We start from the raw sequence: 27,390 nt of genomic DNA, 5'->3' as shown, positions 1-27,390 counted from the left end.
ATACCCAGTCATGTGACTTGCCAATTAACCTAATTGGTTGTCAAACGCTCCTCTGGTTGCTTTTGGTTTGTACCAGCTACCCTTTTACTCTTTTGTTGCTCTTGTTCCAGCTTTTTGGAGATGTGTTGCTGCCATCAGATTGAAAATGAGTTCATATTTTCCATGAAATGGTAAAATGTCTGTTTCAACACCTGATATGTAGTTTACGCTTTATTGGGAATACAATATGAATTCATGAGATTTGTAAATCGTCTGTTTTTATCTATGTTTTGTAAAGTGTCCCCAGCTTTTGGAAATGGGGTTGTATTTCCAGATTATTCCTTGTCATGTATTTCATTGTCAGTTAGCTACAACTTAATAGAATAACATAAATTTTCATCAGATGTATTTTCATTGTTGTATATCAGAACCAGGGTCAGTTTCTCTGCCTGTTAAGTATTTCTATTTGTTTTATTGCGTCTTAATCATCTCTTGTAGCTCAGGAAATCTGGGCCAATTGTTTATTTTATGAAAGAAAAGGAGGAAATGCACAATTCCTTGTGGCTGTGACATTGAACACAGCACTCAGTTATTTTCATAATAATGATAATAATGTCAATTATAACATGAGTCCTTATAAATGAATATGAGGTTTCCTTATCTTTATATCACTTTAACAAACTGTGGTAATTAACATTTCTACTGGATTTTTCCGGCTTACCAAAGGAACAATCACATGAGTGCCACCACCAAATATTCCCCAGAAAAATGTTGCGTTGCAAAAGTGACCAGTTTTCCTTTTATTCATCAGTAGTTTTAAAGCTTGAATTCTAATGCACTACTTTCCATCAGCAGCTCAGCTCTCTACCTCCCCCTGCAGGCGAGTCTTGTCCAGAGAACGGTCGCAGCCCGGGCTCCGTCTCCACGCAGCACAGCTCCCCACGCAGCGACTTCACCTACGCCAACAGCACCAACACGAGCCAAGCTCCCAACACCAGCATGAGCAACACCACCGCCGCTTCGGACAGGGCGTCGGCCGCCAACGCTCCACCCAGTGACGTGGTCATTAACCGAAAGGAGAGCGAAGGCTTCGGTTTCGTCATCATCAGCTCGCTCAACAGGCCAGAAACAGCTGCCACCAACAGTGAGTGCTGTGATTAGCTTTAGTGGCATTTAAGGAGTCAAGTAGATGCTCATGTACAATCAGACGTCCTCTTCTCTACAATAACAGCTGTTTAAGTGCTTAATTCTGCCTAAAACCTCATAGATGCATCTGCCACACAGTAAGTAAGGTCAGAGTAAGTGTCAAACTTAAGTAAATAAGGTTTTTGAAACAGTCGCTGAATAAAAAGTGAAGCACCTCTCAGTCTAGCTCATCATTTATACATGCCCTCCCACAGCACGTCAGTCACACACATCTCTGGCTTGCTGCCTTGAGCATCAGTGCATCGCCCACACACAGGAAAAAAATCCTGGGTACCTTACGTAAGCCTTGGGCGAATGGCAAAATAGACAGATATATTCAGTTAGTGAGGGAGCAGGGACAGAGGTAGTCCTCCAGTCTGCTGCTGAGCCCGTCTTTACCTGCAGCGTCTGAATCCTCCCACAGCCGTACCCCATAAAATCGGCCGCATCATCGAGGGCAGCCCGGCCGACCGCTGCGGGAAGCTGAAGGTGGGAGACCGGATACTGGCGGTGAACGGTCAGTCCATCGTCAACATGCCGCACGCTGACATCGTGAAGCTGATCAAAGACGCAGGCCTGACTGTCACCCTGAGGATCATCCCGCAGGAAGGTAAGCAAACGTCTGGTCCCACTCACTCAACACTTGGGAGTTTTTACTCTTCACAGCTGACTCTGATCAGCTTATCGTCCTCACCTTCGTTATGGCAACAGCTGCACAGAGATCAGTGACTGTGTTCCAGAAACAGCTTTTCAAAATGTAGATTTTAATCCCAAAAAGATCTTACCTGGTGGCTTAACGTTGCTACAGACATCACATCTGACCTACATTCCACACGAACAGATGGACAAACGGCCTCTTTAATTTGCATGTTTACTGCCTGTTGGGCGTTTTGACATCGATAGGCATCTTAAAACTGACAGGACTTAAACTGAAGATGAGTTGAAGGTGGGATGTGAAGCAGCTACTTTATGAATCAGCTCCTGTTGGGGATTGCAGCTCTTTGTACGTCTCCTGTTGCTCCTCTTGTAAACAGTCAGTGGCATTAAAGCGACCTTGGTCTGAACCGTCACGTGTCATTTCATCCGACTTTGACGTCACAGAAGTCAGACGAACGTCTCAGTTCTGCTGTTTCACAATATTTACGTGTCGTTGCCTTTTTCTTTTTTATTGTAAATGAAAATGACGACAGAACAACACCTTCACTGTGTTAACGCTCGGGTGGAGTCGCAGGTTATATCCTACATCCACGGGTCGGGTTTGGTAATCATCCTGACGGGTTCGGGCGGGTGCACGTTGCTGTGGACAGGTGTGACGTCATCTGTCCATGTTTTAGTCTGATAAGCAGTAAAAGTGTCCAGAAAATGTATTAATTCACTTTTGATTCTTATAACAGGGGAAATAATGTGTCATACCCAGATTTAAGTGTATCCTAACTTACTTTTGGGATTGTAGATGTACATTTTAGGAACATATTTATAGCAGTTTGCTTACATTGATGTTTTAAGACTAAACAGAGTAAAGTAGGTAAAAAATTTTCCTCCGTTTAATCAAACGATAAAGCAGGACTAATCAAGAAGTAATATTTACATTGGATCACTTGTGAACTGCAGTTCTGTTCAGCTTTATGAGCCGTTTTAGCTTCGTTCAGCTCATTGTTTCTGTTTAACACTCACCTCTCATCAGCCTTGTTTCCATCATCAGCAGACATCTGTTTCCAGTGAAGATCTGTAAAAAGGTCATAAACACGGCTGCAGGCACATGATGGAGAATTTGCTTTAGAAACAGACTCAATATTTTCTCTTTCCACCAGCTGAACAAAAACAATCTTAATGTGTAAAAACTGCTCATGTTGATTTAATTTCTTTTATTTGCTTTTTCTGTAACACAGAGATTAGCAACCCTCCGTCAGCCCCCACCTCAGAGAAGCAAAGCCCCATGGCTCAGCAGAAGAGCCCTAAATCCCAACCCAACACCACCCAGTCCAGTCAGGCAGTGACCGAACCACACCAGCCCAACCCAGTGTCCAATCAGAGCCCAGCAACCCAGCTTCCCGCTCCCCCACCTCAGACCTACACCCATGAGGGCAGGTAAGACACAGCTTACAAACACTCCATCCTCTTTCATCCTCATGCTGAGGCGTTTTATAGCCCAACCTTCAGACCGTCTCTTGAGGTAAAACCCATCCTCTGGGATTTCTTTTACCTTCTTCCTCTTTTTTTTTTAAACATTGTCTTTCTCTGTCTCACTTTTTCAGCTCGTCCTCTCCTCTCTCACTCTCCTTCTCCCCAGTTTGCTGTCTAACATCATCCAACTCATATGGACTGCTACATTATTTACATGTATTTTTTCTTTATAGAGGTCTATTAAATATTTTAGAGAACTTCAGGGTCCAAAATCTACAGTTTCATTGCTTTTCCTTCTGCTTTGCACCCCATCCTCATCTCTTTGTCATCATCAGCCTCTGACAAAAACTTTCTACTTATTATAAACATTTAATAGGATGAGTGTGGAAAAGACAGATTCATTTTCCCCACTGTCGTCGTGTTTACTTGTGTCTGCAAACACAACAGGCCTCTTTTCTGGCTGAGCTGGGCGTGATCAAAATCTCTCCAGATCTTCTTCCTTCAGTCTGGTTTGTCTGTTAGTTACAGGTCTGAGGTGAAGGCGAGGCAAGACGTCAAACCAGACATCCGACAGCCACCGTTCACAGACTACCGACAGCCGCCGGTGGATTACCGGCACCCTCCGGTGGCGGATTACCGGCAGCCGCCCACGCTGGACTACAGGCACCCACCTCTGCTCGACTACAGACAGCTAGCACCCGATGCGAGGCAGTTCACCATCCCAGACTACAGAATGCCACCAGTACAAGTAAGAAGTCCTCCACCTGCAGAACAGATACTGGACTGTAGAGGCTGATGCAGACTGAAACTTCCTTCAGTCCTGCTCCCATCAGGCAGCCTGACCTGCTCTCCACAGCTACAAAACTGCAGATGTTTATGAGCACGTGATTAATTCCCTTCAGATGGTGGAAAATAAAGTGTTGTTAAGAGTGTTAATTTACCAAAACTATCACTACAGAAGTGCTGATATTTCTTCAAATGTGCTGTTTATGTTTGATGGAGACTTCCTAGCAAATTTAAAAAGGGTTGATGTGTTAAATTTGTGTTTAAAAGCATGGCCTTTAGCACTATTTCTCACATGAGGATACATGAACCCCTAAGGATACTTGGAGACACATTATAATAATCTAGTGAGATCAATAAAATACACAATTTTATAAACTAAAATCTATTTGTAGTTTAATTCACTGCAACAAACCTCCAGACCAGGATCTCTGACACATTCTGGCTCATATCAAATAACATCACCTGTCAGTCATCAAAAACTGAACACTGGATTCACTGGAATAACAAAAGAAGGTGAAAGTAGAGCCACTAAAATTCTATCAGTATTTAGGAGGAAATGTTTTTTTAGACTTACATCCACACATTTCAGCTTACTGCAGGCTTTATGTTTCTTATGTGGGAGAAACCAGCTAACAGCAGGAAGCCAGAGCGTCTCCAGTAGCATCTTATCAGAAAGCTCACCTGTCATGTTGGTGAGACACCTGAGTTTTTTTCTTAGTTTTGTTTTTGTGTTTTAGAGGAAGTTAGCTGAATTCAGGTCAACACAAAACTTAATGTGAGACGCCTCCACTGCATCCTGAAAAACCCTGGAGTCTTCCTCTGTGGTGACTTTGCTCGTGACAGAGGCCAAAAAAACCTTCATCGTCTCTGAAAACGTCCTGCTGCTGTTGTCAGAGAAAATCCAGGAAAAGTTTGGAGGGAAATGACAGGAGACACGTGTTAACACATGGTCTGAGAAAAGATTCACCATGAATTTAGTCAAGAAGTACTCACATTCAACATGTTTGAAATGTGCATTTTAAGCTGTTTGGTTTTTAAAAGTGTTTCTTTAGATTCAAATATAATAAATCAGGCACTAATGGCACAGCGTTGTTTAGCTATGCGCTGGCCAGCAGGTACGTGGCAGAGAAGAAAAATAGCCTTTAAATAGTTTAAATTGTTTATTTTTTTATTATCTAGTTGGGTTTTTCATATAGTTTAATCCAGACATTCCTGACTAGCCTGATTTTGTCTGTCTGACTAAATAAGTGGCAGAATGAGTCATGCAGCTTCATCGTTCAGCTCTTAAATCTTCCCTGTAATTCTTGCTCATATTGTTTTCCTGTCATTTGCTCGGTTGTCATTTCCAGATCCTATCTTCTGCTGTGCTTTGTTTTATCCTCTCATATCCCCAAATCTAATCAAGTCTGATCTCTGTTTGTTGTAGCTTTCGCAGGACTTCGACTTCTTCACAGTGGAGCTGGAGAAAAGCGTGAAAGGATTCGGTTTTAGCATCCGAGGAGGCCGGGAATACAAAATGGACCTGTTTGTCCTACGACTGGCGGAGGACGGGCCAGCTATCCGCAACGGGAGGATGAGGGTAGGTTTGATGATGTCTTTTCCTCCGACAGAGCTGCTGCTCCCTCTTTAAAGGTTAATCTGCTTTCTTTCGTTGTGGATTTCATGGCAGTCGCTCGCAGTAATTGTGAGATGTTATCAGAGCTGCAGCACTAACTTTTCCCATCTCGTAGTATGAAGTTAAAAGATGGTTTTCCTTTTGTTGTTGGGAGTTTTGCAGAAGTCTCCTCCCACATTCCTAAAACTCATCTCTCCCCTGCACAGCCGAAGCATTTGATATGTAAGTGTTTGCACAGCTTCCCTCTACATTTGGTGTCAGAAGAAGTAATTCAGCACATGCACTTATCTGAATTTCTAAAGATGTAGTATCAAATCCTGGAAATGACTTCTACCTCAGATTTTATGAATTAGTCAGTCCCCTCAACCTTCCACTTCCTTGGTCCCTCTCTTCCATGTCCTCCGAACTTAATGCCTGGAGTTGAGCCCTCAGAATGTGTTGCATTGCTTATTTATCATGAACCTGTCAAAGATAATGTGTGCAAAATGCCCCAGAAGGAGGTGTTACTCCTGGATGGTGCAGCCAGTGACGTTCAGTGAGCTCAGATGCAGGTGGAGGAAGGAGGAATCCCTCCGGCCGTTACTTAGAGTCCACGTCAGGCTGCTGTGAAACATGATCATTGGTAGAAATGTGAATTATATCGAAATGTGGGAGGAAAAGCACAATTAAAACAATATACAAATAACTTGTTACAAATAAAGATGATATCATTGCTTGGTGTCTTGCTCAGGGACACCTCGACATGAGCTCTCCAGGCTGGGATCGAACCGGCAACCTATGGGCTGCAGGACGACCACTCTACCCATGAGTCATGCTGCTAAATAAACCATTTAAAACCTAAACTTAGTACCAAAAGTAGGGAATTTAGTGTTTGGTGGATTATTTCTTGGTTGTAAAAATATTTCTTGGTAATAAATTTTATACTTTTCAAAAGTCTGTTTTTTTCTCTTTTAACTGGAACCACGTTTCTAAGAAAATTCATTTGTGGGATAAGCAGCAGAGTTTTGTACTGTACTTTCTGGACTATAAGTCGCACTTTTTTTTTCATAGTTTGGCTGGTCCTGCGACTTATAGTAAAGTGCGACGTACATATAATTCAACATGTCCTTAAACGTTAATTCATACCGACTGACATGAACATAACAGCCACGAGAGGGCGCTCTAGGCTTGTGATAACCACCGTTTTAGCTGCTCCTGTACCACTAAAAAATTACCTGAAACATTAACCTAAAAGCAACTGAGAAAGACTGAACATGAATAAAATGTCCCTGAAAGAAAATCCTATTCTGCCGATGCGAACCTGCAGGTAGTGAAATATGCAGCTGAAAACGGTAATCTGACAGCAGTTGGTGGAGTGGTTCAGAAACGACAAAGAGGATGAAGAATTCAGTGGATCCAGTGATGTGGAATGAGATGGGAGCTTGGAGAACTTCCTTACAGTAACTTGCTTGTTATGTTAACTTGGCCTGTTCAGCTTTATGCTGTTATGAAGCAAAGAGACGGCGAAGCGGTCAAAGAACGGAGTAAAGCTGGTCACCGACTCCAAGAGAAACAAGAACTTTGTTCTTGTTCTCGAGGCCATTTAAAAAAGTTAGCTTTGATCCGGTCAATTCATCCTCCGCGAGCTTTGTCTGTGATGGGGCAGCTGACCCGGTTATTTCATATTTAACGTGAAGCTTCATTCGTGGCAGGCCAGGGTTGGTCACGCAGCCGTGTCCACAAGTCCAGAGCCTTTCCCAGATTAAATGTTTGTTCTTTGTCCTGGAGTTTTTAAAATAAAATTCTAAATGAATGCAGCTTATAGTCCAAATATACTCCAAAACTTTTTCTCTAACTGGACCTCTTTAAATTTTAGTTGGATACCACTGTGCTTGGAGATGCTCTTATGGTCTGAAATGCTTGTCTACGATGTTCTCGCTAATCTCCTGAGACAACTCTGTCCTTCGCTTTCTTAGTTTAACATCCCCTATGGTCAAATTATTTCAATCTTTCTAGGGGAGCCATCATTTTGTCCAGGTTTGCTTCATTAATTAGTTTTTTAAAATCATTCTGTTGGCAACAATTCAAAAGCAATGCCTGATTTTTATTTTTATTTATTATTACTTTGGTCAGTTTCAAGGTATTTCGATAACTTTTGTGGGTTTTTATTTCATTAACTGAAGGATGGCAACAATTATTTCTATGTCTGTGTAAGAGTGGACATGATTATATGTACAGGAAGGTGCAACATGTATCACCTGTTCTTATACAAATAAAAAGTGGAATAACAAAACGCTTCCACACGAAAGGCTGATATCTGGAGTTTGAGTCTGGTCCTCTGTCCTCATCATTCCCTCAGTGTCCGCTTTAAAAAGGAGGAAATCCCAGTTTAATGGTAGAAGCTAAAAACTAATTGCTAACAAATTTAAACAGATGTTTTTAGGGTTCAAGTGGCAGAAAAAAGCTGGTGAGACAATGATCTGGAGTCATTGATCACAACAATAATAATTCAGGACATTTTATCACCACTCAACACATTAACCTTTCAATAAAACCGAGTTGTGTGTAGCCACAGCGTATAATAAAGACAACTCCCCACTTCATTTCCACCTCATGCTCTCTGAGCACACCATTCACATTCTGTCCATTCAGTCCATTCAACTTTATTGACAATGAAAATGGAGATTGCTGTCTTCTGCTGTTTGGAGGTCAGGATTAATGAGCAAATCGTCTTGCCTTCCACCTCCCGTCAGACTGCTGTAATGACACCTAATGACTCCCCCCCTCATGAATCGAGTTTGCTCCTGACTTTCAAATTGTCCAGACCATTACTGGAGGACTTCTCCATTTGTTAGTGTAATTGGGCAGCACGTTTTCTGCTGGTCTCCATGAATCCTCCCCATTAGTCAACCTCGAAGCTGTCTCCTAAAGGGCTGAGAAGGAGGCGGAGGTCTTATATTTAACTCTCACGCACAGAGAAGTTGCCATGAAAAGCAGATATTCCTGTTAATATTTATAGTAGCTGTTATCTGAGCTGCTGCTGCTGTCGTTTCTCCTGAAGGAGAAGGATATTGCTGCTCAGCAGGGTAGAGTGTTTTATGAAGAAACTTGCATTTAGTTGTTTAGCTGCTTTTTGAGGACACGTTATCCCTGTCAGCTCTTTTTTTCACAGTTGCTGGTCAAAGAGGATTATTGGTACTATAAAATGAACATGGCATCGGCCCTGATCCAGTCCTCCTCTTACTCGTTTGTTCTGAGCTCACACAGTATTTATCAGTCTCTGAGTAAAGCTGGTTGAAGTTTGTGGACGAATAAACACTAATTATCTTTGATTAGGGCAGCATTTTCTGTGAAATATTAGTAGATTTATTTCCATCCAGAACTGCTGTTGGACCACTGCACAAAGCTTTCTCCAGCACATCCAAAGACTCTCAATGGGGTTCATGTCAGGACTCTTAAAAAATACTTAAGAAGAAAAAAAAAAGAAAATAAAAAAGGTCTGGACTTCATGGTGGCCAATCCATGTGTGAAAATGATGTCTCCTGTTCCCTGAACCACTCTTTCACAATCTGAGCCCCATGATTGGCATTGTCATCTTGGAATACAGTCGTACCATCAGAGAAGATGGAATAACCTGCTCGTTCAGGATATTCAGGTATCAGCTGACCTCAATCTTTGAACACATAATGTTGCTGAACCTAGACCTGAACCTAGACCTGAAACTAGACCTGAAACTAGACCTGAACAACTGCAGCAACCCCAGACCATAGACTGCCCCCACAGGCTTGTACAGTAGCACTAGGCATGATGGCTGCTTCCCTTCATCCTCCCCTCTTCTTACCCTGATGCTCCATCACTCTGGACCAGGGTAGATCTGGACTCATCAGACCACATGACCTTCTTCCATGGCTCCAGATTCCAGTCTTTATGCTCCCTAGCTAACTGAATTGACATCTTTACTAGTGGTAAAGATTTTTTTTTTCTTGTTTTTAATCATGTAAAGCACTTTGTGTTGCCTTTAGCATGAAAAGCGCTTATAAATAAAGTTTGATTTGAAAGATCGACATTGCAGTGACTTCGAATACCAAGCACAGCTGTGAATGGATGGTGGCTGTCAGTGGCCAAAATTGTCCCAGACTTAAACATCCTTTTATGGGTGGATCCAACTACTTCAGCATTGTGTACATGTGTACTGTCTTCTTCTATGGTCCTTTTAAAGGTGTCTAGCACCTGTCAAACTAAGCCGATATGGCAGTTTTAAAGTTCAGAGTTGTTTGTCCATTCAGAGACACCGTATTAAAAATGGCGGGACAAATATGGCAGCTGTCATGTATGTGGACTCACGGCAAGTAGATATAAATGGCTCATTCACAGAGAATGAAAACATGATAGTTGCTTTAGTAAAGTAATTAGATACCAATAGAAACATAGTTTTTAATAATATTTAACATTTTATGTGATTGATTGTGTTTCATGCTGCACCTTTAAATGATCGGCGATCAATCAAGGCTACATTTCTTCCTAGAAGACGATGGTTCCACACTATCCGGACAGTTTTTAACCATGTTTATTAGTTTCAGCATCTCCTTAGATGTTGTCTGTGCTTGATGACAAAAATTTGATCCTTCTGAAACATTAACATCTTTTCTGCGACTACAGGATTTGTCTTCTGACATGGTTGTTAAAGAAATGAGAAGCTACTCACAGCATCAGGCAGGGTTAAAAACCTGTTAACCTGTAGTTATTATTTAATGGGAGGTTCTTTCCTGTAGGTAAGGCAGGTACTAAAACTCAATATGAAGGTGTCCTTTCTGAAATTTGAACATTTGGAGCAGTTTTCTTGATGTTTGATTGTTTGAATTTTATTGTAATTGTAATCAGCTGGGGCTCAAGATACATCGGTCTAAAGTTCACAGGTTTGATTCATTGCTTCGTCAGTCCACATGTCAAAGGCTTCTTGAGCAAGATCCTGAACTCCACATTGGCCCCAAAGTGTTCATCATCATGTGTGGGATTGATAAATACACCTGATAAGAGGAAACTAGGGCACATCCCTGAAGCCAGGCCTAGGGAGGGGGAGCTCACCAACTAGTGCCGGGTGGTCCAGCTATGAGGTCCTCATCTGACCATGAATGTCTTATTATTACAGACGGCACAAGTCCCATGAAGATCAGGCAAATTATTTATTTAAAATAAATCTACTCCCCTTCAAGTGCCTGCAGTGGTGAGAAAAGACAGGAAGCTGTCTGTTGGTGATTGGACAGTTTGATTAGTCACCGTCCAATCAGAGAGACGTAAAAAGACAGGGACAAAATTCAAAACCGCAACTTCAGAGTCTCACACGCAGTTTTGTGCTTCGCATCTGTGGACACGATGTTTGCAAAAGAACTTCTGTTATTTTCCACAAACACACATCTTTTTACAGCCGTGCAGATCCTTTCTGCACATTTGCTTTGAAAAACTTGAATTTTTTGGGCAGATTGTTTTTTTGCAGGGTGACAAACTTGATTTACAAACACAAACTCGTTTACAGCTGCACAATCTTTGACTTTTTATTGAGCCCATAAGGACGTCATATTTAAAAAGTATCACTGCTGCACGTCTGATTGTTAAAACATCTCTTTGTGTGTGTGTGTGTGTGTGTCTGTGTCACGCTCATGCTGACGTCCAGGTCGGGGACCAAATCATTGAGATCAATGGAGAGAGCACTCGGGACATGACCCATGCCAGGGCCATCGAGCTCATCAAGTCTGGAGGCCGACGCGTTCGTCTCCTCCTGAAGCGGGGTACAGGGCAGGTCCCAGAGTATGGTGAGATCCACACGTTATCCTCCACACCTTCACTCCTTTTCTTCAGTCATTTCTTTCTTAACTCTTAGACTGGGTTCTCTTACCTACTGTTGTTTCACATCTACTCTTAATAAAACTAGGCTGGCATGCACTGATATTCATGTTATCTTTATACTCTTCATACTTCTGTATTATTTTAATTCTGGATCTGTTAAGCTGTGATTTAAAAAACTAATTGTTTGTCTCTTTTATCTTGACTAACACTAGTTTATCTTCTGTCCATTTCAGTGATCTATCACTAATTGATTGGTCTAGGTTGTTACTTCCCCTTCTATAGGAATGGTATCTTCCAGTCTCTCCATGTGCATGAAAAGTGACAAGCATGGCTCCCCCTATTTCTTCCTAATGGGCCACTCTAAAGACACGGTTTGTTACCATTACCAATGTTTTTCTCTTCACTTAACCCTGGCTTTCTGTGCTGTGTTGTCTCGTTTTACTTGATTAATCTTGAGCAAATTGCTGACTTTAAACCGCTGAAGATGTTGCCTTTTTTTTTTTTTTTTTTTGCCTTGTGGAAATACCATCAAAGCTGCAGGAGTTTGTAAAACTAGTGAACATAACTGGCCTCCTGACTGAGCTATAAATCAGCCTTTAACAGCTACCTGCAGGCCCAAAGATACAGCAATAAGAGCATTCACCCTGAGTCAGCTGGGGGCAGGGTTAAGTATTGCAGCTGATTATTTACCCAGGAAAATCGCTGCGCGGCGCAAATTGAGCCTGAAAGGGGACATTTGTTTCTGTTACATGACCGCTAATAAAATTGCGTCACTCACTCCTCTGGCTTTTTTATCTGCATAGCGCTTACCTGCCCCCCCAAACATGGGATAAAATGTTTCACCCAGTCAGCCTCCTTCCATCCTTGAGTTTAATCTCTGTATGAAAAGCATTTTCCTCAATATTTGCCTTGAGGATGTTGTGCAGCCTTGAAATATGCAGACGAGGAGTGTTAGTGTGGTTAGCCAGACGACACAGAGCTCCATCATTACAGATGTCGTCTGTGTTCGCCTCCCCTGCGGCCCACAAGCGGAAGCAGCATTTTAACCTATGTGTTCAGGTCTGTGTGGGTTTGATTCCACATTTCATCACTTGTAGACTGCAAGACCTTAATTTGCATGCTGAAAGGTTATGCAAATCAAGTGTGGTGATTAATTTGGCTGTTTAAAACATTAGCATACTAATGGTGAAAGGAAGAGGTGGTTGTTTGGAGTTACTGCCTGCTTTTTACGAACAGCTAAATGCAAAATGAAGCAGAGAATCAGGGCTGCAAACTGTGATCCTTATATATAACTTTATAGTAGTTGATTTGTGCAGAATATAAAATGTGTTAAGTGTCTCTCTTACATAAGGGCTAAAACTCCAGGCAACACTTTTCTCAAAGCCTTCTGAGTTTTACTTGCTCCAAAAAGCCAATAGAGAGTAGTAACACGTTACATACCATTTATTAAAGTGATACATACAGAAACAAATCCCATTATTAAGTACATGACGTGTACACTCAGAGGAAAGGCCAGTCAGCCTTTTTTCATTCAGATATGACATCCTTACACTTCAGTCTTTGGTGGAATTACTTGCTTTATAGCTGAGCTCTGTAAGGCTATCATTGTGCATAACACCTTAATTAATTAGATTTAACCCTGTTTATTCTAATCTAATCACAATCATATCCTGCAAACTCAACAGAAAAACTCCAACACGGAATTATAGTACATCAAGCTTAAATTGCACAGCTTGAAATGCAGACAGTGTGTGGGCATTTGTTAAATTCATAAAGCAGGAGCTGGAACGAGCTGCAGAGACTGCATGGCTGCAGGTGGATGTGTTAAAACTGCAGGATGAGGATTTAATCAAATGTTCTTGAGGCTTTGTTTCATGCTTCCACCTGCAGACATGGAATCTCTGCAGGATTTGCCCAGCGTCCACATGCTGTTTGCATGTCAACACATACAGAAGTAGATGTTTACAATTATATTAACGAACCAGACAAAGTGTCTGAGAAAGCCGTCTCCGACACTTTAATTTCTCATAACCAAACTGTGGTATGATGTTTATGTCCTTTTAAGTTAGATATCTCCAGTTGCATTTCACTAAAAGACTATTTTTTTCAATTCAGTTTAAAGAAAGATTCACTTCCAAGACCCAGATTGACTACAGAATGCTAAAAACATGCAGCAGACATCAATATGAAATCCTCTGAGTCAACGTGAAGTCCTGACTTTTAAAAGGCTCTAAAATCGTTCTGTTTACTATTTGGTTCAGCAGGAAACTGCACACAAGCCTAACAACTAAACTTTAGCACAAAAAGTAGAGATGTGTTTTTCGGATTATTTATTTGTTATAATAATGCTTCTTGGTAGTAAATCTTATGCTGCTGGAAAGTCTTTTTTCCTTTTTAAATAGAGACAGATTTGTAAGAAAAATTTGTGGAATGAGCAGCAGAGTTGAGTATGTGGGTTGCGCCCATGACAAAATCTTCTGTCAATGCCAAACAGCTGATTCCATTGTTGATTCTTGTTTTGAGCTTCTGGTTCTCCAAATAACATGTAAGCCGGGGCCCTTCTGCAGCGGTCAGTTAAGGTCTGTTCTAAGGAAGCCATCCCACAGCAGTGTGTGACCGAGCTGGTGACCAGTATAAGGAGGAGGTACAAAGATGGTTCTTCATGAGCCAGAGGCCCCTGTTTGTTAAATAAAAGACACTGTTAAATTGCCAACTTCTCTTGTTTCTTTATACTTTAATCATCAAATCCAACAAACAGCTAAATCTGCTGTTTGGCATCGCAGGAAGAGTAGAAGTTTTTCATGGACACTACCCACATACTCAACTCTGCTCATCCCACAAATGCATCTCTTTAGAAATTTGGCTCCATTTAAAAGGAAAACAAACAGAATTTCCAACAGTATAAGCTTTACTACAAGAAGTATTGTTAGAACAAAGAAATAAAAACTCTTTACTTTTTGTGCTAATTTTAGTTATTGAAGATTTGTGCTTAGCAGCTAAATAAGCGGCTAACAGAGCTAAAGTTGTTTAATATTTCCTGATGTGTCATTTTACATGATAAAATAGATCAAGATTAGTTTCTATGTGCAGTTTTGTAAAGATGAAAGCTTTGATTGAACAGTCAAATCATCTGATAAACATTAGTTTTAAAGTCCTTCCCACCCACTCTGTAAACATTTAACTGTACTGCAGGTAAAGCACCGAGTTCTCCTTCTGGCTTTCAGTTCTGTGTCTAATACACTCTGTGAGCATCATTTTATAATTGGGCCTCTTGGTGCTGCAGTAGCCAGCGTGGCCCTCCTGCCCCCTGCCTGGACTATTTAAAATGACTGATGGCTGAGGGGCTGGGGGATCGGTGTAGAAACAGAAGCTGGCGGTCCATGTGAGTGGGAAGTTGTGGAGGAAGGCGCCACGGACTCTGTGCGCCTGCCGCGAGAAGCAACTCGGCCCCAGAGGTTTTAATTCTCGCTGAGGCAACACCCTGTTGGCCACATCATCCATTTCATTAAACCTGTTTTTGATTTTCCACCAAGATTTTAGATTGGCCGAAGCTTTAAAGTGACCTCTGGGAGGCAGATTGACGTTTGAACGTAGCTATTCTATGGTGCGTTTGGAAGTAGGTCGTAGAGCAGCTCTCATATTTTCTTCAATGCTTTCGGCTTGTAGACTCAGAATGATTGCTGTGATGATTATCAGTGCTTTATTTTAACTGTTTGCTTGTGTTGCCATGGTTTCCATGTTGTTTACTGTGCTCATGTTTGCTCCAGACAATGCTGCCCCATGGGATGCTCACCCTTCAGCCTCCCCAAGCCTGTCAGAAGTAGCACCTCCCATCGACAGCCTCTCCATGTCATTGCCTTCATCTCATCTGGCCCCGGCCCCAGACCCTCCTCATCTGCCACCTCAGGATGTCTCACGAGACGCTGTGGCGCAAGAAAGCAGGATGGGGCCTTCCAAGAGCCCCCAGAACAGAGATCACATTAGCCAGGGGAGGAGAGTGCCTGCAAGTGGTGGGAGCGGCAGAGCCAGGAAAGAGGGTGGCAGGTCCACCCACAAAGGGCCCAGAATGCAGCCCACTACTGATGGGAGAGGAGGCAAGGAGGGGGGAGGTGGAGAGTCTAAAGCTTCCAGAAACACCAGAGGAAGGTCCAAGGAGAAGAGTACCGGGGACAGTAAAGATTGCACTCACTCTCCCAGCAGGTTGAAGCTCCCGCAGGCCAACGGGAACAGCAGGGAAGATGGCGAACGTTGGAAGCAGATGGAGCCTCAGCTCGCGGAGCTGGACGGCAGCCTGGGAGAGACCCAGCCCAGCCTGCCCGCAAAGAGCAGCAGCAGCGTAGCAGCAGGGAGGAAGGCCACCGTCTCTCCTGGGCCCTGGAAAATCCCCGGATCAGACAAGCTGCCCAGCTCACTGCGCACAAACACGTCCACGCTCAGCAGATAACGTCACAGTGGCCACACTCATCTGGTCCGAGCCACCATCCTCACATCTTCCTCTGCTCCTACCCCCCTTCATCCTCGTCCTCCCATAGAGTCAAAACCAATGAGGGGACGCCGGGTGATCTGGACCACATGTTTTTAAAGTTTTATTTATAAAACTATTTTAAATTATTTTAAAAAATATATATTTTACACCCACCACCTTAAAAACTGGAAAATCATCCACGTTAAAAAGGAGTGAATCGTTGTGCTTACTGGCGGAGAATCATTTAAAAGGAATGAATTTTGGAAAGCTCTTTTCCTTTAGCAGAGCCGGACAGGAAGCAGGAGCCGTTGGACCCTTTTCTACACATGTACTGTGCACAGTGGAGTCTATTTTATGAGGAGGAATGTTACAAAGACAGTTTGCCTGTTTTTGATGAGAGTGAATGAATCGGAGATGAAATCCACTCATCAGCAGAGCTTTGCCTTAATAGAGACCGTGTGGGCTTGAATCAGATGATTATAGACATAGATATATTATAAGGATTACCAATATGTGGAAACATTTTGTAAATAAGATCATCTTCATAGTGAAGAACCTTATAGTCAAACTGATGGGAATTCTAGTCCACGAATAAACAAGCAAAGCTGCACGACATGGACCAGAACCATCAGCTCCAGCATCTTTAGCCCTGTGATTGCATTTTTTGGGTTTGTATTCAGCAGATATCTCCCATCATTTTGTGCTTAAAAAAGCAGAACAAAGCGACGGCGGTGTCCAGCTGGACGCTGAGAGAGAAGCCTGCATGATGGCGATGGAGAGGCAGAGTGCCTTAGACTGACAGTCTGGCTTTTATGTTCACCTGCAAGAGACTTCAGAGGGTTCAAAACAGGCTGCTAAACCACTCCCACTTCACAGATAGGAGAAAAAACTAGATTTTTTCAGTGTGTTGTGGTGAAATATATGATTTATTTCACAGGTTTGTGTATGAAATAACTTTAACAGCGGTGTTTATTTGTCCGAGTGACAACTTTTATCATTGATTCCTTAATGAAACCCGACACTAGTAACTCTGATATCTGCACCCAGCAGAGCTTTTCACCAAATCTAACGAGTAAAACCAACACTGAGTCGTCTTTTTACAACCTTTCTGGTGTGAGATTGTGTAAACCTGGATGAAGCAATGTCTGTATCTGTCAGGGAAAGACTTCAGGCTGAATTTGATCCGTCGTAGGAGGTTCTGTCCACACTGTGCGATGCTGAGACATGCATATCCGTGCCAAAGCTCATTAAAGGTAGTCATTTTAAAGGCAGCATATTTTTATTTAATCATGTAACAGCTGACCTTTTGTGAAAACACTTGTCACTTGTTTGGACACACAGGAAGTGTAGACAAGAAAAGGTGAGAGGGAGGAAGGAAGTGATTTACTGCAAATGTTCCAGGTTGGATTTGAACCCAGGACTGATGCAAAGAAGACGTTGACAGTTTCCAGGTGAGCGACCCAAGTGCAACATGCGTTTATGGTTTTTAGTGACAAAACCAAGCAGCAGCTTCTCATTTAATGTTTTATTTCAATGTTTCCAGAGAAAAATGTTGAAAGATTTGATTCTGAGTTGCAAAACATAAAACTGGACAAACCAGCTCGATGACACACAACTAAGTCCTGGAAAATACAACAAATCAGAAGACGCAGCAAATCGATTAATGAGTAGTAGAAGCTGCAGTTTCAGGAATTAGCTAGACTAAGAAAAACTTGATTTTTATTAATAATCGGTAATTATGTCTTAAAAACAGTTTTAGCTCGTTCTAGTCACCATATTTCATTAACCCTAACGGAGCTGGGAAACACCATCCAGATAAGTTATACCTCGCCTACTACTGGAACGAGTGGACACAAGGGCCGGCAGTTTGATCATTTTTCATTTGTTGTTTGTTTTATTTATTTATTATTATTTTTTTTATTTATTTTCTTCAATAAAAATTGGATATAGAAAAAAAACATCAGGCATAATCCAGAGTTTGACCTACTCAAAATGGATTTAAAAACAAACAAAATGAGCTAAATAAAAAACAGACCATTAAGGGGCACTGTGGGAAAAAATGAAGGTCCTGAAACTGCCACTGTTTTCGTTCCAGTCCGATACCAAGTAAAACTCATGCTGGTGTCAACGATACCGATCCAACACCGACACCCTGAACAAAAATTAAACCGGTCTGGAAAATCAAAATAATCACATTTGTTTGTGTAGCACATTAAAAATTAATTTCACCAGAGTTATGAGCAATAAAATATAAAGTGTGTTTGAAACGACGGCGTGACGACCAGCACGACGCTGCGACACTGCCGTTTATTTCACGACCATGGCCGGCGGAAGAAGAAATAGTTCCTACCCACGCTTCCTGTCCACTGTGTTCCTGTTAATGATAAACTACAGATTTACCCCAAATTACTAAAAACATATCAATAATCTGAGAACGCTATCACATAGACCAGGTATCGCAGGTATTGATGTTTCCGTATCGCAGGTATTGATGTTTCCGTATCGCAGGTATTGATGTTTCCGTATCGCAGGTATTGATGTTTCCGTATCGCAGGTATTGATGTTTCCGTATCGCTCCACACGCCGTCAGCTGGCCTCCTGTTTGTTGTATTTTCCAAAATGCTGCCATGTTTTATGACAGCCAGATTTTTTGTCATGAATTTTGCTTTGTTCTCTTTTTCCTGAATGTACTGTTTGATTTTCGAAAACACCCCCACAGTTTTGGTGCTTTGTTTTGCACCTCGGGGCCACCGTAGCGGTCCGATTAAAGACAGACTGAATCAAAGTGCTGCTGTGCTTATTCTGGAAACTACTTGTGTAAATGATAAACCAACATGAATGCATCTTTTATACTTTTGGTCTCAGTTTTGGCTATAAATAGCTTAAAAACATCAAATTCATGTCAACGAGCAGAAAATCAAACCTTGACTGGTCTGTTCTTCTTGTGATGGAAGGAAATGTGTTTCAGTTTAAATGTTTAGAAAAAATGGTAAATTTCCCCGTGAAGAATTCAACACTAAAGTTTCCTAAAGCATGTCAGAGCGAAGGGAGACGTGGAGTCATTATGTTTGCCACGATAATCTGTAATTACACATTGACTAAGCAGTGATTTTAAAACAGTTAAAATCAGAGGGTTGGTTCTACAGGTTCTGATGAGGAGGAGGAGAAACGTCGCGGCTCAGCTCCAGATGTACAGTTTGACCCGACTTCTTTTAATACTTTACTACTGTGACAGAAACAAAAACACGTGTGTTTGCACAACGTCACCAGTTTTCACGTCTGAGCTGTTGTCATCATTATTTTTCTAAATAAATAAAAAAACAATAAAAACGGACATTACATCCAGCGGAGTGTTTGCAAAGTGTGTGTGTGGAAGCATACGACACACAACACGGGCCACAGCCCCCGAGCAGCACTCATCTCTGTGTGGTGTCCCAGCAGTGTGTAGACCCAACAGATACCTAGAAATATGACTTGTTGGTCACAAAGACTGTATGTGGAGCAACTATTTTTTATGAAATGCAACATTATGGATATATTAACTTTTGCAAAAACCTTGTTTACCTGTATAATATAAAGAAACGCTGTCAAAATAAAAAGAAAACATTGACAACATGAACGACTGATTCAGAGGCGCTGTGTGAATTTTTTGTTTTTTTTTTTCTGCTTCGTTAAAAGATAAAGAAGGTCTGTCCCTGGGCTGCAGTGGGATCAAGCTTTTCCTAACAAGTCGTTTAGTCTTCATCAGATGATATTTACCGAATGAATCAGTGGATGATTCATCAACGGGAGCCACAAGTATTCATCTTCCAGGCTGACACATTTAAATGTTCTGTTTACTATCACAGCAGCTTAGTGAACACTGAGCTTCCTCATTAAAAACAGACTAATAAGTGGTTATTAAACCTGTTCCTGTTCAACTACATAATAAAAACGGGAGCAGAGCAGCCATCGGATGAGCAGAAACAAGTGTCGGGTGACCGTGTTTGCACTGGAAAAGTGTAAATATTCCCCAAAATGTTCAGGTTTGGCACAATATGAGGACATTCAAATGAACCGGTTCTTTAGGAATTGACACAAGTCCAACCTAAATACGACACTTTGATCGATGCCCTGCCACACATGCAACAGCAAACGTCACGTTACCCTCCTCTTTCTTCTCCAGGTAGTTTCTGCAAAGCCTTGAGGTTTGGAGTCACGATGAGGAGCTAGACTGAGGCAGCTTCATGGTAGGGGCTGCCATGAACATAAACACGCTGGTTTGAGACAAAGGCCTTGACTTCTGACCCGTCCGTCCATCACTTCTTGTTCCAGTCGGCCGTGTAGCCGACTCTTCTATTTCTGGTGGCAAATGAACGGTTTCTTCCCAGACAGACAGCCGGACGTGTCGTTGGGTTGAGGAACAATTATACGTCCTGCTGTGGGACACTGTGCCCCAGTTAATAATAATAATACATTTTATTTAAAGCGCCTTTCAGGGCACCCAAGGACGCTGTACAAACAAATAATTTAGCTGATAGAGAGCAAGTGCTGATGTTTTGAGGGTTTATTTATTTATTTAAGATAATATTATACTTCATTCATCCTGTGGACCAAAATGTTTGAGTGTTGCAGAAGCCAAAAGAAAAATAATTACAGTAATTGAAGAAAACATAATTAAAACAAGCCAAATGGCAGCGATTGGAATTATTGTAGAGTTAAATAGATTTAGTTTAAAAACGTGAAGTTTCTTCTGACAAATATAGAAAAAGACAATTAGTAAAAAGTAAAATAACAGATGGGTTTGGTGAAGAGAGCGGGTGAAATATTAGGTGTATGTTACTGTTGAACATTTAGATGGAATGAAGAATCTCCTGAAAAGATCCTTATTTTCCGAGAGGGCAGCAATCTGTTCCTACAGAAATGAGTTAAAATCAGAAGAAAAACACTAAACCTGAGAAGATTCAGACTATAATCAAGTAAATAATCTGCCAGTGTAGTAAGATAATTATACGGGGTTTCCTGAATTAAGATACTAGATTTTAGATAGGTGAGAAATGTGGGGAAACACTCGTTTCTAGTACTTTATTAAGTAAAAGACGACTGCTCTGTCACTGCTTCTGCTCGCTCATCTAACCAAGTTTTACAATCTTATTTTCAACCTAAAAGTATTTTTAGAGGGATTTACTCAGCAAGAGCAAAATGTCAGATTTGTTTGACAGTAATGTCTTTTATTTCTAACTTAGTCAGTACATGTTAGAAATTGGCTATTATGGATGCATATTAAGTTAAATGTTATTACTGTTTTAGATCATAATGTATCTGTCACACCCAGTTTTAACTGCAACAATTCGTTTCAAGAACTCCCAGTACTAGTTCACACATGTGCTCCCATAGTTCCACGGAGAAGGGGGGAGATGTCCAGGATTGATGTTGGCTTATCTGACCAGCTTCTTCAGTCGGTTCTGTCCCTCTCAGTGCTCCCACAAACCCAGCAGACCTCTGCAGAAGCCACAGTCCACGTCCTCGTCATTGTCCTGCACACTTGCCAAAGTCCCTCAGAGTCGACTCCACCCTTCTGTATAACTTGTCTGTATTTTTCAACCAGTCCCGTTTGCTATTGAGGGGAACACGGAGTCATCGGAGCATGTTGGAGGTGACAACTGCCCCAATGCTGCAGACCCACCACATCAGATCCAGTCACAAAGTCTCACATACTTGGGGACCTGTCTGTGACATATCGATGGCCCATGCAGCCATGTGGGCCCTATACTCCATCTCCTATCAGCTTCATCTGAAAGATAAATGGTTGGATGCTGTTAAATGAACCAGAGAAGTTAAAAAAAGAGAGAAAGAAAAAAAAAACCCTGACTGACCTGTGCTGCCGGTTTTCATGCAGTAACTTCTGTTGGCCACATGGGGGCGCTCAATGAGTTTTCTAAACACTACTGCCTAACAACAGCTAATATTAGAGTAGTGATATTGGTTTGACTGTTTTAATCTATGATAACATAAAAATGTAACAATTATACATTTAGAGGTATTTTTATTCTCTGAAAAAAAAAACTGCTTCTTTTGTGCACATCTCTCATTTCCCCAGCAGAGGGCAGCATGGCTCCGCCTTTATTTTCATGCTGTCTGGTTCCATCATTGTTGAACTTACATAAAGTTTTTTTTCAGACATTTTATCTTGTTTTATGATATAGAGGTTTTATCATCTGTTGTGATGTTTTTAACTCACATGAAATTTTCCAGCAGTTTGATGTATCACCAAAGTTTTCCCTCAGCTGCTTGTTGTAAAAACAAAAAGCTCCATTTTTCCAAAGTTTTATCTTGATACCATAAATGCTTACATATGCAGAGATGTTTTAACCCTCAAATGCTCTAATATGAATACATTTTTCTATAAATCTGATCATGCAGACAGAAAAGAGACTAAAGACACAAGTGGTGATGCACAGCAGAATTACTACATCAAGCTCTCCTGCAGAGCCACCGGCTACCTGCTGGAGGCTGCTGGCTGGTGCCTGTTTTCTCCACAGGAGCAAATCCATCCAGATCTGTCATCGCATCTCTACTGGGAGAACATCAAGCCCGGAAACCAGGCCTGCCCTGGTGCAGCTGATGAGGCAATTAGGACTAAAGGAAAAATGTTTATGAAAAACAGCACTTACAGGAAATATAATCAGCATTGCTGGTGTTTATTACTGGTGTTTGTTCTGTTCATACACTGTAAATAAAACACATTGGTACTAGATGTCATGACATCATCCCTTCCAAGTACCTACACATGCTGTACACTATCGGAAAGCTTCTTAAGATGTGAATGATGCATACCACTCCAGGCTACAATCACAAAGACCAGATACAAATGCAAACTGGGGCAGTGGTAGACAAGTGGTTGCAGAGATGGGCTTGGGTCTAGAGGACCTGGGTTCAAGTCCTTGGGCTGGCAACTGAGGCATCACCACTGTGAGCCCCCGAGGAAGGCACCTAACCCACAACTGCTCCCCGGGTGTTAGCATCTGACCTGGCAGGTCTCTGCTTATAGCTTATATGCAGAGAAGGAACACCCCCAGCTGGGACTGAAATAAAATAAAATAAATCCTCCTGTTACATCAACAAGAGTCCAGTAAAACATCTGGTCCGCAACAAGTCGTTTGTACGTCAAACTGCAGGATTTTAAGGGGTTAATCTGCATTATTTCTAGTTGGTTTAGCTGTGACTCCGGTCTTGGTAATTCCTTCATCCGGTTTCGTTTCACACTCATTTGAACTAATCTTTATTTTATTTTCCTTATTTTTTTATCAACTATGCACATGTTTACTTTTTAAGTGGCACATAGTTTTCTTTACATGTTAAAATAAGATTAAAAAACATGCTAAATGCTTTTTTACCTTACTGGGGTAGCAAATTCTGAAAAATGTCTAGTATTTATTTGCACTTTTAAATATTCAGCAGGAATGGATTAAGCCAGTATTATTCATGAGCCAACCACAACGAAAATAGTATAAAATTTAGTTTTTGTGTGCATTCTATTTTTATTAATAATATTCTGTTATATCTTGTATTAATCATCATAGTTTGACTCTTTAAGTGCTCATGGGCACCCAAGCAGCTGCTTACATGAATTATAACTGATCTCATCAACGTTAAACATAAAAATGATGATAAATCTCTTTAACAGCATCTCTACAGATTTCAGCACCTACTTCTGATGTTTTCACCTTTAATGTTTTTATCTTGTGTGCCAGGGACGGTTTCCTCCTCTTACTGACGTCTAATTTGCAGCGCTTCATGTGGGAGGCTTGAGAAGTGGTGCTGGCTTTAGACAACAGGAAAGATCTGTTCCCTCCTTATTAGTTGGCAAGATTTTCCAAGAGTTGCAGCAAAATATAACTCATTTGGGAAAAAACTGGCTCTGGTAAGTACTGAGTGGGCACCATTACATGCTGAGTAAACCTGAAGCACATTTCAGAATATGAAGGAAAAAGTGCCTGATAAAGAAAAAAATCTACAGAAACTGGAAGGATCATCTGGAGGAAAAGTGATGAGACCGAGGAAGGTTTTCTTTAACCTGCATGTGTCCCTTCATTTCATTTTCAGACAGCAGAGGTTGTCCTGTAACAACACACTGAGCAACAGCAAACCCTGCCAGCAAGTAAAGGCCACGTTGAGGTTTGTGGGTCAAATCTCAGTATGCAGTCTGTTCTGTTTGCATCCTGGCAGTAGTTTTAAGTCGATTTGGCTCTGCGTTGTAGGGGAGCCGACATTTTACTACCTAACAGAAAACGTGCCACTCTAGCTTCACACTTGTGCAGCCAAATTTGCAGATTTTATCAGTTGTTGGACAGAAGCCTGTGTACCTCGTCTACAGGCTGGAAATTAGATCAAGCGTTGTGATGACAGCTGTAAGACAGCTGGAGCTTCAAGTGCTCCCAAGGGATCAGGCTGAAGGAAATAAATGATATGATGGTATTTGATAGCTGCAATTTGATAACCTGAATGATGCATGAGTAGCTTCTAAATGGAAACGTGATATCAACAAGGACAGACTGTACTGATGTAACGAGCACTAGGTTTGGTTTTCAGAGGGATCATTTTCTCTTCAAATATAAGTTGTGTAGCCTTTCAGACCCCTAACAGATGCCACCACCACTCAGTAAAACATAAATAATGTTCTTGGTTTATTGGTGTTTTTTGCAGGAATATCTGTCCTAATAAATGAAAACCTAAAGAAAACTTTAATTAATTTATTTTTTGTCAAGATGTCTTCATTTTCATTTCAGTAAAGATTGTAAAACCCTGATATTACACATGTACAACTCCTAGAGTGTAAATGTAAATAAAAACACAATGCAATGATTTACAAACTCATCAGCCAATATTTTATACCCACTAGAACATAAACATGTCAGATGATGAAGCTGAGACATTTTATCATTTCATGTCAAATATGAGCTGATTTTATGTAGCTGTCGTCAGTTCAGTAGAAAGAAAGAAAGAAAGAAAGAAAGAAAGAAAGAAAGAAAGAAAGAAAGAAAGAAAGAAAGAAAGAAAGAAAGAAAAAGAAAGAAAGAAAGAAAGAAAGAAAGAAAGAGAAAGAAAGAAAGAACTTTTTTATGTCTGAGACAAACTAACATTTCCACGCTGAAAACGTTTCAGAACCATTTCCGGATTTCTAAATTCCCTCCGCCGTGGCTCCATCTGTAATCGGTGGAGCTCGGGGAGGGCCACGAGCTGTGAGAGTGACACGCCCTGCCCACTAGGCTCATATTTGTAAAGCAGTCCTTGCAGCCGCTGTAGTCTGCAGACAGACAGGCACTCAGCACCGCCGAGCCGGGCGTGTTTGAAGCTGAGAGTATCCCAGCAGCCTGACTCAGGGGCGGCCGGTGGGAGGAGGCAGAGAGACCGCAGCTGCAGCACCGCACAGCCTCTCCGACAGCGGCAAGAAGACGAAGCCGACACCACATATCAATGTCTACGGTAAGGAGCAAGTTCTGTCCCGTTTTCTGCCCGGAAGGGAGAGCGGTTTGTGTTATCGGTAAATGGATTTGTGGAGGCAGCTGTGTGTTGTGGTACCCTGCCGCCGGAGCATCATTCATTGGCTCGCGGTGCTGTCTGGTCGAAGCAGCGGGACTGAGCATCAACACAAACGGGCTGAAAACGTTAAAAGCCGTTCTGTGCGCATACATCTGTGTATCAGCTTTTAGTGGAGCTGATTTATTGTTATTATTATTTAAACTCCGTAGTTGTGTTATGACGGACTAGACGTTAGCACGGAGCTGTACCCGCCTCAGACAGCAGGGCGGCGGGACGGTCAGAGCCGCAGTCAGCGTGGATGAACCGCTCGGCAAGTTAGCAACCTTTACTCTAAAACGGATAGGAAGCACGAACAGGAGCCTTCAAAAGAATAAAGATTTTAAAAGGTACATTCAAACTTTATTACTCACTGGGTTCTAATATTATCCTTTGGTATGATCGTCATTTTTATGTTTGACTCGAGAAAAATACCTTAAGACTAAACCGTTAAACCAACATGGCGGACATTTTTTATTAAAGATCCCAACACCAACTTTTTTCTCTGGGTTACAGCACACCTTCCTGTACTTGTGTTCGCTTTCACGCTACCTGAAAACCGCTGTGGATGTAATAGATTGACGGGTTTGGTTGTAAAGGTTTTTCATTATTATATTCCGCCAGTTATCAGTGCCATGAAAATAAAGGTAAGTGCATATTCGAGCAGTAATTAGTCGCTGCTAGTGCAGTTTAATTAGCTGTTAATTACATTTATTTTGGTCTTTTTCTGGTCGACGGTTACTTTCGCTTTATTTTGAACGTTTTTCCCGGAAGTGCTGTATTTACAGCTTCCTCGCCTTGATGAATGAACAGCGAAAGCAGGGATTTGTAATGATGTTAATGTGGTAAAAAAAATCTAAGTCCTTTTAACCACCCTGTCGTTTAACTGTACGATACAAATACACTTGGGTTACCTTACTACCAGTCAAAACGATGGCACCTCAGTAGCTGTGTAGAAGTTGATGCTTATGACAGAGGAAAGGCATAAATAAGCTCCCATGTGTTTAATGTGTGTGTCGGTGGTCTGCCATGTGGAGAGCCGCTTGAATTACCGCCAGCTGGGGGTCTGACTGCTATGAGTCGACCATACTTCTCATCTCTTGTTCATTTTAGTTTGATCGGGCCACACGAATGATATTGATGTATTTGAATGTGGTGTTTCCTCGTAGATCTAATATGTGGTGATTTGTTATTCAGACCACATTATGCAGCGCGAAGATGAGCTCAGGGCAGTCATGCTTGTACCTGTCAGCTTATCTATCAGGATCTTCCCTTTTGTAGACTATATTGCAGGGGGTTTGAACTTAAATTTCTTGGCTTTAAAGAGCACATGCATAGTGAAGCACATCTTTTATAAAGGAAGAGAAATAATCTGAGTTGTGTCATGAGCTTGTGTCTTCTTGTAAATGAGGTTGATTGTAACTGAGTTGGCGAAGGGGCAGAATAAGAAGTGTGTTGCACTGATTTCTAAATCAGGATCATAAAAGAGTTTTGTCATCCTGAGATGACCTATATTTTACTCTCACATAATTATCATGTGTTATAACCAGGCACCCACATTAATAATTGTGTGTTACCTGTATATTTGTGGCTGCTGATGATCTTGGTCTTTGCTGCCTTCTGAAATCACATGTCTGCCCTTTTTTTCTTCTTCTTCTTTTGTTGTTGGAGCATTTAAATAAATTGAATAACTTGAAAGAGTACTTTCATAATGCTGCAACAAAAAGCTAGACAGGGCAGTTTCAGAAAGTCCCTTTTTTGTCTTCCGGACTCACGTGGCTTCCTTGTTTACATGTGTGCATCCTCTCATCCTGTGCTGTTACCTACGGCCACAACTGTTCTTGCAAGGTCTCTC

At 41.5% G+C, this 27,390-nt stretch overlaps 2 protein-coding genes across 15 annotated transcripts in view; both read left to right on the top strand.

Moving 5' to 3' along the window:
• Positions 1 to 19,596, top strand: part of magi2a (membrane associated guanylate kinase, WW and PDZ domain containing 2a) — a 265,202-nt gene extending 245,606 nt beyond the window's left edge. For 5 of the 12 annotated variants that reach the window (XM_041977298.1, XM_041977295.1, XM_041977292.1 and 2 more), the window contains 7 exons: positions 860 to 1,123; positions 1,589 to 1,774; positions 3,054 to 3,252; positions 3,811 to 4,036; positions 5,501 to 5,653; positions 11,340 to 11,478; positions 15,280 to 19,596. In XM_041977298.1, coding sequence (XP_041833232.1) covers positions 860 to 1,123; positions 1,589 to 1,774; positions 3,054 to 3,252; positions 3,811 to 4,036; positions 5,501 to 5,653; positions 11,340 to 11,478; positions 15,280 to 15,956 — 1,844 coding nt within the window. In that variant the 3' untranslated portion in view covers positions 15,957 to 19,596. Of the gene's footprint in view, positions 1 to 859; positions 1,124 to 1,588; positions 1,775 to 3,053; positions 3,253 to 3,810; positions 4,037 to 5,500; positions 5,654 to 11,339; positions 11,479 to 11,772; positions 11,884 to 15,279 lie in introns of all 12 variants that reach the window. The other 7 variants (XM_041977301.1, XM_041977299.1, XR_006009256.1 and 4 more) reach the window with 6 other exon arrangements.
• Positions 19,597 to 25,194: 5,598 nt separating this feature from the next.
• Positions 25,195 to 27,390, top strand: part of si:dkey-97m3.1 (fatty acyl-CoA reductase 1) — a 65,838-nt gene continuing 63,642 nt past the window's right edge. The window contains exons 1-2 of one of the 3 annotated variants that reach the window (XM_041977602.1): positions 25,758 to 25,885; positions 26,052 to 26,120. Coding sequence is in view for 1 of the 3 variants with exons in the window: in XM_041977601.1 (XP_041833535.1) it covers positions 25,434 to 25,442 (9 nt within the window). In the remaining 2 variants the exon portion in view is untranslated. Of the gene's footprint in view, positions 25,443 to 25,757; positions 25,886 to 26,051; positions 26,121 to 27,390 lie in introns of those variants that run through there. The other 2 variants (XM_041977601.1, XM_041977603.1) reach the window with 2 other exon arrangements.

This window comes from Melanotaenia boesemani, chromosome 23 (genome assembly GCF_017639745.1).
Source record: "Melanotaenia boesemani isolate fMelBoe1 chromosome 23, fMelBoe1.pri, whole genome shotgun sequence".
Classification (NCBI taxonomy): domain Eukaryota; kingdom Metazoa; phylum Chordata; class Actinopteri; order Atheriniformes; family Melanotaeniidae; genus Melanotaenia; species Melanotaenia boesemani.
Note: the sequence above shows the minus strand (reverse complement) of the source record. Positions and strands in the feature narration are given on the sequence as shown.